Source organism: Otolemur garnettii, unplaced genomic scaffold, assembly GCF_000181295.1.
Source record: "Otolemur garnettii isolate 467f Iridium unplaced genomic scaffold, OtoGar3 scaffold00012, whole genome shotgun sequence".
Lineage (NCBI taxonomy): Eukaryota > Metazoa > Chordata > Mammalia > Primates > Galagidae > Otolemur > Otolemur garnettii.
This window is the reverse complement of record NW_003852407.1, coordinates 27,096,414-27,107,897: the sequence shown is the minus strand read 5'-3', so window position 1 is coordinate 27,107,897 and position 11,484 is coordinate 27,096,414. Positions and strand designations below refer to the sequence as shown.

Sequence of the window (11,484 nt, the reverse complement as noted above, 5' to 3'; positions counted from 1 at the left end):
AGGTTACAATTTATAGAATTGAATCTGTGTATATTTCTGGACTCCTTTTCGTTCTCTCCAGGTATACTTTATAAATAGAGTGAAGGTGAATTATATGTGTAACTATTATGTTAAAAATTTAACTTAAAGTTTTAAATCTAAGGATAAAAACCAGAATGGATCCCTATTATTCCTTTTAGATTACACAAAAGATAATTTTTTTTTTTTTTTTTGAGACAGAGTGTTATTATGTTGCCCTCAGTAGAGTGCTGTGACAGTTCACAGCAACCTCAAACTCTTGGGCTCAGGCGATTCTCTTACCTCAACCTCCCAAGTAGCTGGGACTATAGGTGCCCACCACAACACCCAGCTATTTTTTGGTTGCAGTTGTCATTGTTGTTCAGCTGGCCCTGGCTGGGTTCAAACTCGCCAGCCTGGGTGTACATGGCCGGCAACATATCCACTGTGCTACAGGCACTGAGCCCAAAAGATAATTCTTCACATTCCTCTTGTGCATCAGCTAGTAGGACAATATTTATATCTAGAAAATGGGAGAAAATAAAGTCCTTTGATCTTTCCCCATATATAGCAGAGCCATAGAAATGATCTTCAACAAGGAGAATCCTTATAATTTAAGAGGATTTAGCTAGTGTGGTTTTGTAGGTACAGAAGTCAACTAATGGTTTGAAATCCTCTTGTGGAATGAGTAGAATTTTAAAATAGAAGCCGGTTAGAATACGATCATTTTGGATTTATTTCTTCAGGATGTCAGAGCACAAGAAACATCCAGTATCTGCTGAAAGATGCAGTTAGAAACTCCTCTCTTGTTGGTCATCTCTAAAGCTCACCAGTCTTTAGAGATCCTTTTTTTTTTTTTTTAATGAGCCCTGAAGAAGCACATGCCAACACTTAGCTGTGGAGGTGGCTTTCCATCAAAGCAGGATGTTTTGCCCAAGCTCTTTTGACACTTGTTTCCTCTGTCACATGTAGGAACACTTAATGCACAATATGTAAAATGATCAAAAGCAGCTGAAAGAATTGGGTTAGGAAAAGATTAGTTCCATCCTGGATAATGGGAGAATCCTAGAAATACCCGAGGACATTTCCCTCCATTAATAGGTTAGCTAAGAAATATGTATGAATTAGCATTCCTTTATCTAATTCATAACGAATATTGCCAATTCAACAAGAATCAGCATAAAATAAAGCCAACATGTCTGTAACCACACACCATAAAATTTTTTTAAGCCTAAGAGATCACTGAAGAAGCACATATTATTGAAAACTACAGAAAACTGCAGAAAAAAATATGAACAGAACTAAAATGATAACTGCTGAAATTATACATTTTTTAAGATTTATAATCAACAGAGACAAATCACCTTGCCAAAATTTAGACTTGCAGAGTTTGACGTGGAGAATTGGACTTGTTAGAAATAATGTCCAGAAAATAAAAAATTCATAATGATGAAAGAGAAAAAAATCAGTGTGATATTCTTATGTTAAAACAATTTGATGAATCCAAGCTTTGCTATAGAATTTATTCAGAAAAGAATTGATCTTGATGGTTACAGCCTCTGCAAAATGAAAGTAGAAGTAGAAAAATTTAGAAATGGCTTAACTGTTTTGTATAATTGATTTAGAAATTAGGTTGGCTTATTGAATGTAGGTCTACAAAGATGGTTTTGACACATTCATCCTTAGTGAAATAAGAATTTTTTATTTTTTTGAAACAGAGTCTCATTTTGTCACTTTGGGTAGAGTGCTTTGGTGTCATAGCTCACAGCAACCTCAAACTCTTCGGCTTGAGCAATCCTCTTGCTTCAGCCTCCTGAGTAGCTGGGTAGGCAAATCACCACTATGCCCAGTTAGTTTTTCTCCTTTTAGTAGAGAGACGGGGTCTTGCTCTTATTCGGGCTGGTCTCCAACTCCTGAGCTCAAGTAATCCACCAACCTCAGCCTCCCAGAGTACTAGGATTACAGGTGTGAACTACTGAGTCTGGTCTAGTTATAAGATTTTTATGTTCATAATCATGCGGTCAAAATGTTCAAAAGTAGTCTTTAGATCAAAATAGCAAAGTCAAAACATTTGTGCCAAATATCCTGACTGTTGTATACATGGTTTTGATAATAATTCAGTGTTGATATAATTCATAATCCTTAAATGCAAACTAATTTTTTTAATGCAAACTAATTTTTGATGGGTATATTCTATGATGATTTCAGACAAGTAGCCTGCAGATCACTCTGGAAGATGGTCATATTGAATTGAGCACCAGGGACAGCAGTGACCCAATTTTTCAGTCCCCACAGACGTACATGGATGGTTTACTGCATTATGTATCTATAATAAGCGACAGCTCTGGGTAGGTGGAATGGTACTTCTGTTGGAGCTGTGAGAGTTTTATTTTGTTCCATGGAATCTTCTGGTGTCTTTTTACAAAATGTTTGTCCTTGATGCTGAAACAATTTTCCTAGTAAGTCTTGGCCCTTTTCCTTGTTTGAGATCAATTTCCTCATTAGCAAAAAAGCAAATCAACAGTTGGATGGATAAATAAATTGTGTCGTATTCTAAATGGAATAGTATATACAGTGATGAGAAAGAAAGATCTAGAACTATGTAGAATTACATGGGTGGATCACAGCAACATAATGTGGAGCACAGAGAGTCATGCATGTGTGATTCGTCCCCTATGATTTCATGTATATAAAGTTCAGAAACAAGCAAAACTATTCTATCAGAATTCAGGATAGAGGGAGGGAGGGTCGAGATAAAAGGAAGTACAAGATGGGGTCCCTGAGGTGCAAGTTTCTTTATCTGGGTGCTGGCTTTGCTAGTGTACTTATGTTGCAAAAACTGATTGAGCTGAACACTGATCATATATGCACTTTTTCTGTGTATACAAATCTTGAGTACGTTGATTACCACACTAGAAAAAAAGTTTTTTTCACTGGGGCCACAGTGCTTTCTTAAGAAACTAGAATAAAACCTTCAAATACAAAATGAATCAATTTTTAAAAACTAGGCTTTCCAATTTAATTAAACATTTGTTACTTTTCATTGTTTTCCATGCATGAGTTATATGCAACAATAAGAACACATCAATGAGTAGGATTTTCACAAACCTAATTGCAGGGTTTTGTCCAAGGGGCCACCCATCATGTAACATGTACGCTACAGCACGGCAGCGTGAGTTGCCTGCACACCATGTGGCTCCCAAGGTAAAGAACTGTGTGAGTTATATATGCTTCACCACCCTCCAGGCTCCAAATTAGCATGAGTCAAATAAAACTCATATGGCAGTCAGTGTGTTAATAAAAATATTATGTGCAAAATGACACACATGAAATAATTTTAAATGCTTTCTGGAAGTAAGTCAATTTCCCTGGCTATTTTAGATAACAGATATTGAGTCTGGGTGAGACAGGAAGTTGACCACATGGTGAAAACCTTTTCCCAGCACTTCACACCTTTGATTTGCTTTCCTCCTCTTTCAGGGTTCGGCTTCTCATTGATGACCAGCCTCAGAGAAATAACCAAAGGCTAAGAGGCATTTCAAATTCCCAGCAATCTCTGCGTCTGGGTGGGAGTCATTTTGAGGGTTGTATCAGCAACATTTTTGTCCGGAGGTGAGTGATCTTCTCTGTGTGGGTAACTGATGAAAATGGCTTGCTCAGGTGAGGGGGCATCTCACTAGTCCTGTTAGCAAAGTCAGATTGGTCCACATGTGCTGAATAAGGCCCTCATGCCACAATCTTTCAAGACATTCTCTTTGGCAATATGTACGGCATTGGAAAAAAAACCATAGGTCAGGTGCAGTGGCTCACACCTGTAATCCTAGTACTTGAGGAGGCTGAAATGGGTGCATTGTTTGAGCACAGGAGTTTGCGACCAGCCTGAGCAAGAGTGAGACCCCATCTCTACTAAAAAGAGAAAAAAGTAGCCAGGTGTTATGTCAGGCACCTTTAATCCAGCTACTTGGGAGGCTGAGGCAGGAAGATGGCTTGAACCCAGGAGTTTGAGGTTTCTGTGAGCTAGGCTGATGCCATGGCACTCTAGCCTAGGGCAATAGAGGAAGACTCTGCCTCAGGGGAAAAAAGAAAAACATACAAATCTCCTGGGCCCAGCCTACCTTTAGAGGAGTAGCACTGGCAGATAACTTGGTAAAGGTCTAATTGAAATAAACTTCAAATCATATGCATGGAAAATATTCACACTGAAATTTTAGTTCATTTAGTTCATTTTAATTGTGCCTTTAGATTTAATCAGCTGTTCATGGTTTTCAAGGCCAAGGAATTGCATGGACCATTGCAGGGCTGGAAAACTCAATCACAACAGCATTGAACTTGACTTTTAGTAGAGCTAACAGAGCATGGTGCCTCCAAGCAAGTGTTTAAACATTTTCTTTTGATGCAAAATGATCATTCTTAGAGAAGAGGGAAAATCCTTCCCGGGGCAAAAAGGTAGAGCTGATTCTGACTGGAAAACCTCAGTTGGAAGTTTCTGGCCACCAAAGCAGTGCCATCAGCCCTCTCATCCATGAGGGCACTGTCCTCTTTGGCCAGAATGAAGCTCAGAGTTATCCCACTTGAGGAAACATTTTCCTTAAACATCTAGTTCTAGACAGGAGCAGGAATGAGGTGTGACGGAGAGGACACTGGGGTGCTTAGCACCAGCTGTTACCATGGTAAGGCTCAGACAACAATCATGAGCTAAAGCAAATCTGTTTGAGTCTTTCCTACTCAAATGTAGTCATATAAATCCTTCGTGAACTCTCCTCTGGAATTTCCTGATGTTTACCCTCATTCTGTATCATCCAGCGCCATCCATCTCTTCTGTACATAGTTCACCTTCATATTTCTCTCTGATGCTCATTCTAAAGAAATAACTATCTAGTATTCTGGCCCTGCCACAATCCAGGTCAGTAGAAGTTTCTTGAGCCCCTCTTCTGGCTTCTAGATGTGATATAAAGGTAGGAAATGGAAGTCCATTTAGGAACCATAGCAGTGAGAATGTTTATTTTTGAAGTGGGCTCTCTCCACCAATGAGTCTTTCTAGATGTTTTGGATGTGTTGGAGTTTGGCGGTGGCCTTCATTTCTGCCCTTGTTCCAGGTCATTACAGAGTCCTGAAGTCCTAGATTTGGCCAGTAAATCTACCAAGAGAGATGTGTCCCTGGGAGGCTGCAGTTTAAACAAACCACCTTTTCTAATGTTGCTTAAAGGTTCCATGAGGCTTCACAAGGCCAAGACTTTGAATATTGACCAGGTAAGTGTCAAAAACTTAGTATGAGTTTTATATCTTTCTATCCAGAGGCGTCTCCTAAGCCTGTCCTGTAGGAGATGTCGGGGAAAAGGGGCAGATGTCACCTGATCCCATGGGGGTCAGTACCCCCACGAAGTGGCTTGATGAACCATCCACAGGTGAATCACACCAAAATGTTGCAGTGGTTTTCTTGTTAGCTCTTGTTTCATATCTTAATGAAAACCTGCCTTTTGGCAGTCACAGAACAAACAGAACCTTGACATAGGTTCTCAATTTCTGTAGCTGATGTCTTGCTCTCTTGACACCTGCTGTGTCTCCAGCAGGTCCCGTGATTTTCTCTAAGAGTGCCAGGGATGTGCTCCTTCTTCTGCCACAGACAGGTGCACCCAGGCCTTGTCAAACCAGGGTGGCCTAACCTTGACTGCACATTAGAAACACCTGGGGAGCTTTACAATCCCAACGCTTAAGCTGCAGCTGACCCAATTCAGTCAGAAGCTCTTGGAGTGGGCCCAGGCAGCAGCGGTTTGTAAAGCCCCTCGGCTGATTCTAATACACAGCATGGAGCGCAACTGAAAAAAAATGACACTCCTTGTCTGGAAGGGCAGAAGTCGTGTAAGGAATTGAGCACAGGGTCAGGACTTCAGGAACTCTTGCTCTTTGAGAGGTTAATAATGAGATCTCCCAGGCCTGAGGGTACCATTAATATGATTAATGGGTAGCCTTCAACACCCCTGATCTACGAGGCATTACACTAAGCCCTCCAAGCAGATTTTCTTACTAAATCTTTCCATAACCATAGAAGGTAAGTTCTAGTACTAACCACACCTTACAGGAAAGGATACTGAGGCTTAGAAAGGTAAGCAGTTTGCCCAGGCTCCTGCAGATGGAAGGTGGAGTTGGAATTCCACCCCCAGAGCCCGTGCCCTTACAGGCTATGGCCTCCTGTTTGACATAATTTTTATTTAACGTCAACCACATGTCACTTGTCTGCCAGTATTTCCCTGCTGCACAATGATTTGGGGAAGCATGAACAGTTAATAACATAATAAGAAATGTTTTATGCTATTAAGAAGTATACTTCATAAATCCCAAAGGGTCATCAGTTATGTTACTCTTATGAAGAGAAGATATTTAGAATCACCCCAACAGAAATGAAATCATATTCTTTTTTTTCATTGTAAAGCTGCAAATTACTGAAAGACTAAATTAGCACAGTGATGCTAGAACTGGAGAGAAGGATTTCAAAAGCTACTTAGAAGATAGAATATACAGGACTCAGACTAATTGCATTTGGGAGACGAAGGAGGGGGAGGAGTTAAAATAATTCTGAGGCATCTAGTCTGGGTTATTGAATTCGCAGAGAAGCCATCGAGATCTCCTTGGAGAAAAGAGAAGGGCAAATATTTGGAGGGAAAGAGAGTGAATGGAGTTTGTGGCACACTTAGTGACAGGTGCCTGCCTGAAAGACGTCCAGGGGCAGAAACATGATGTGAGACTGTCGAGTGTCTCTGTGAGGACCACAGCAGATAGCGGGGCCCTGGGGCTATTGATATGGGAGATGTCAGTGAACACACTATTTATTTCTCATTGTGTGCAAGCCCCGGATTAGATGAAATAAGACATTAGTTCCGCCCCCTGCAGCCCAATATCAGAGAAAATGCAACGTAGTTTAGTGGTTAAGTCCTGGGCTTTGGGGTCAGACGTCCAGGGCTTGCATTGGGCTTTATCATGTAGTAGATAAGTGACCTTGAATGATTTTTTCAAGGTCTGTTTATCAGCCATTATCTCTGGATCGGTTTGCTTCAATATAAATGAAGATAAATAACAGTAGTATCTCATGATGTGAAAATTGAATGTGGTATTTTCAATTTAAGCATGCAGTACATGCTATTATTGCTATGCACACTGCTACCATCATGGAAGGGGCATATGCTATGGGAGCCGTGCAGCAGAATTCCCTTATTGTGGAAACCAAGGGGTCCTTCTGGAGGAGGGGACCCAGGTGCTAAGTCTGGCGTATAGGTCAGGTTTAAATGAGTGAATATTGTTGTTGATTGAGCAGAAGCCCAAAGCTGGCAGGCAGGATGTGGGTGGGACCCGCAAATACAAAACGCTTTGTGTGTATTTGCTCTGATCCTGGCGAGTCTTCTCACTGTCTCTTTCGGTTCTCACTATGCATCCCTGAGAGCAGAAAAAAATTCTAACTTTACAGGGCAGGAACTTGAGTCCCTGAAAGATTAAAAAACCCCACAAACTTGAGAGCACCCCATCAGTAAATGGCAGAGTCAGAATTCAAAGTTGGGGCCATAGAATCCCGAAGAGTGTGCTCATCAAGCCACATCACAGGGCCTCTACAGGCCGGGAGAGCTTGATGAACAGTGGAAATTTTGGAGGAGGGAAAAGAAACTAAGAAAAAGAAAGAAATTTTGGAGGGGGGAGTGACTTGGAATCCCACGCTGGAGCCAGATCAGGCAAGCCTCATATGACCCACATAATTTGGATCTTTTTCTATAGTCAGTGTAAAGCTATTGAAAGGAGTGCCTTAAGCTGTTTAAAAGATTAAAGATTATTAAACTGGCAGGAGCTGGTGGGACTATTTGGTGTAGGAACGTTGTAGAGACAAGGAGTCAGACGGGTAAGCTAATGCCATGGTACAGGCAGGAGAGTCAGGGCTGGCTTTCAAAGCAGAGACCCTGGAAATAGAAAGGTAAGCCTGAAACAAAATGTGTGGCTGAGAGGAAGAGCAGGACACAAAGGCTGGATGCTTTAAAGAAGCCAGGGGCGGGCTGTCCATGCTGGTTATGATTTTGAGACCAGTACTCTGAAGAATAATGATGCCATTAAGAGAATCAAGATGTGGTGGCAAAAGATACCTGCCAAACTGCGTCTTGATGCCACTGCTGCTGACGGACAAGGGAGACTAAGAGAGGGAGAGGCCCGCGGGGGCGAGTCCCGGCATGAGCAGCGGGCTGGGTTCTGATCTCAGTAGGATCAAGATCTGGCTGTGATTTTAAGTAAGTCACTTAACTTTCTAGTGGGTACGATTGAGTATCTCTGTTCAGCAATGTGCAAGTGAAGAAAGTTTTCAATAACTGATACCAAGTTTGCATCCTGAAGGCTATGTCCAGGAGTCAGGGAGGAAAACCTAACCTTGAAGGAATTTGAATCTGTTGGGAAGCCTTTAGCTGCTGGTTCCAGAAAACTGCAAAAGAAATGGCTTCAATAATCATAATAATAATCTCACAGAATGGGCCATTCATTCAAGGGCAGGTAGGGCTTCCTGCCTGGCCTGTGAGGACTCAGCTCTGCTTTGCCACGTTTCTCTCGGCTCCATCTGATGCTAGAAGCAGGGACTCTGCCCATGCTCGAAGCACGGACTCTGCGGGTGGTTCCTCTTGTATCCCAAGCCCTGCCCCCAACTCTCCCTCAAGGCTCATTGGCCAGGAGAAGGTGGTCACATGTGTACCCCTGAACCAATCACTAGCAAGGTAACCGCCTCCCTTTTGACTAATGGAGATACTCGCTAAGCCCTGAGGCCCTGGGAGAAGTGAATGGGCAGTTCAGAATGTGGGCTCTGCCTTGGAGAAAATCTCAGTATTTACAATTATTTTTCTAGTCACATTTGATATTTATTATGGTTGTTTGTCTGGATTGAAACTCAGTCCTACTTGGAAGTTCAAAGCTTCCTCTTGCACAGGCTTCTGTGCACAGTCAACTCTGATGAAGGCAGGGCCAGGGTATGGTCCCTTTTCTTCTGTCCCCTCTTCTCTCCGACCTTTCACCTGCCCTGCTGCCCAAGCGAATGGCCATGAAGCAGAGGTGGTGGTTGGAGGCTCCAGGGCCCGCTGGCTGGCTGTGGGCACCTCGGTGCTGCTGGGCAAGTGCTGGTTCTCTCAAGGGACATGATGGTTCTTCCTGTGCTCCTAAATTTTGCTTCCCCAAGAGAAGAACAATCCCCCCACTCCTTCCAGTTCTATTTTACACCGTCCTGGTAGCAAAAAGCTCCCAAGTCGAAGTGGATTTGACTTCCTAACGTCAGAAAGAAGGACCTGGCTGCAAGAAGAGTTAAGGAGATACTCTGCTTCTGCCCCTTGCTCATGGCTCTCTGTGGGAACGTCCCATCCCCGTGACACCATTCGTCAGCTCTTCTGTTTCTCTATCCAGTTCATCTCTTAAGATCAAGTGTAAACACTGAGCAGTGTACTTAGCAAGTTAAGCATTCTTTGCTCTTCCCCTGATAATTAGCTCTCCTAATTGGTTTGCTTCTCTCCTACGCAGCTGCTGCAGGACACACCAGTGGCCTCTCCCAGGAGCGTGAAGATGTGGCAAGATGCACAGTCTTGCCCACCACCTCCCAGGGCCCCGGCTAGTCATGGAGCCTTCCAGTTTGGGGACATTCCTACCAGCCACTTGCTATTCAAGCTCCCTCAGGAGTTACTGAAACCCAGGTATTATTTAACTTTCCCCAGCGCCAACTCAGAACCTTACTCTCCATAGGACAACTCGGTCGTACCTCCCAGGAAAGTCTAGGTGCCATAACACCATGCATTTGTCACTAATGAAGGTGGCACTACCATTTTTGTGAAAAGAGGTGCTAGTCTGCACGGGACTGGGCTCGCAACGGCCGGCCATGTGCTCTTCGCTTGGCGGGATGCAAACCTGACTGCACACCGCTCAGGCCTGACACAGTCGGCTCGGCTCTGGCTTAGGACTGACAGTGTTCTAAAAATACGGCTGACGTGTTTTTTCCAAGGCTGCTATTTATTTCTGTGATAAATCACCTTTCTTCTTTTGCATTCTGTAGTGAAAGGAAAATCACTCTTTTAGGCAGTCTCAGTGCTGGATAGATCATTTTTAGAAAATGCATTTGGCCTTTTTATGCTAACAAGTTGCATCTCTTTGGGGGAGGAGGGAATGAGCAGAAATATTAATTATGTCAGAAGACAGTAGCAAAACAAGGTTTGTAATTTTCAGGTGATTTGAAGGAGACGTGAGTAAAAAGGTGCCAACCATTTCTTTGTGACTTTTCTACACAGGCAACTTATCCCAGGGGTTAAAAAGACCAGGCATTCACATCTGGTTTTCCATCCCTGCCTAACCATTTATGAGTTGTTGGACCCAGGCCATATGCCAGGTCAGCTCCTCTGCGATGCAGGTGCCAAGATGGGATTAGCTGGGAAAGATGACTTGAAGGGGACAGGAACAGAAAGGGAGAGCTGGCAGCCATTGTGCCCTGAGGATGCTTTGGGGGGATTTGGCAGCAGGAGGACGGTAGGGTAGGAGGGGACCCCAGTGCATAGGGCAGCTCTGAGAAGGTCTTAGTCAGGCACATAGGACTCCCCCAAGCAGAAGTCACCCTGAGAAGAGCACAGTGTGGAGTATAAATGATCCAGCTGCAGTGTCCCTGGGGGCCACTGCAGATCCCAGGGTATGACAGCTGAAAAGAGCCAGCCTCTTATGCCCCAAAGCAGTTTCTCTTGAAGAAGCACAACTCCAGGTCTGCCACAGCCTATTTAACTTTTCTAAGCCTAAAATTTCCCTCTATGCCTGTCTCATGTTTTAGCAAAGTGCTGCCTTCCTCTGGAGCTCAGTTTTCTCATCTGTTAAATGGGGTTGATGATGCTTCCTTGCAGGGAGGAGAGCTGATAGCTTGTTAAGGGCTGGCCCTTGGGAGCCCACTCAGTAAGCTGCAAGCATGGGTCCCAGGCAGAAGGGCCAGAGAAGGACTGAAACGCTGAGTTCTGGAGGAGAAGCCTCCCAACTGCCCCGTGGAGTCTCAGGATCCTTCCTTTGCTAATGCTAAAACCATGTGACATTTTCAGGAAGCTGAGGCAGAGGGAAGAGGAGATTGTCCCCTCCAGCCACCCCCTCTGGTGGCCATTCCTTAGTCAAGCTGACCTTAATGACAACAGTCTCTGGTTTTCAAGAAACCACACTGACCACTCGAAACCCAGCTGCCCCTCTGGGCGGCTTCTCTCTCAGCACATTGGCATCTGCTCCTTCCGATGATTCTACCCCTGTGCCTTCCTGCCCAACACTAAATTATACATCATGAATGGAACGAGTAACATTTTAAAAGATGGCTCACACCTGTAATCCTGGCACTCTGGGAGGCTGAGGAGGGTGGATTGCTTGAGCTCACAAGTTCGAGACCAGCCTGAGCAAGGGTGAGATCTCATCTCTACTAAAAATAGAAAAACTACCTGGGTGCTGTAGCAGGCGCCTGTAGTCTGAGCTACT

At 43.7% G+C, this 11,484-nt stretch overlaps 1 protein-coding gene across 1 annotated transcript in view; it reads left to right on the top strand.

Moving 5' to 3' along the window:
* LAMA3 (laminin subunit alpha 3) overlaps positions 1-11,484 on the top strand; it is a 245,007-nt gene that overhangs the window by 220,846 nt on the left and 12,677 nt on the right. Inside the window, exons 62-65 of the mRNA XM_012802016.2 lie at positions 2,206-2,345; positions 3,478-3,609; positions 5,094-5,247; positions 9,523-9,692. Coding sequence (XP_012657470.1) covers positions 2,206-2,345; positions 3,478-3,609; positions 5,094-5,247; positions 9,523-9,692 — 596 coding nt within the window. The remainder of the gene's footprint in view (positions 1-2,205; positions 2,346-3,477; positions 3,610-5,093; positions 5,248-9,522; positions 9,693-11,484) is intronic.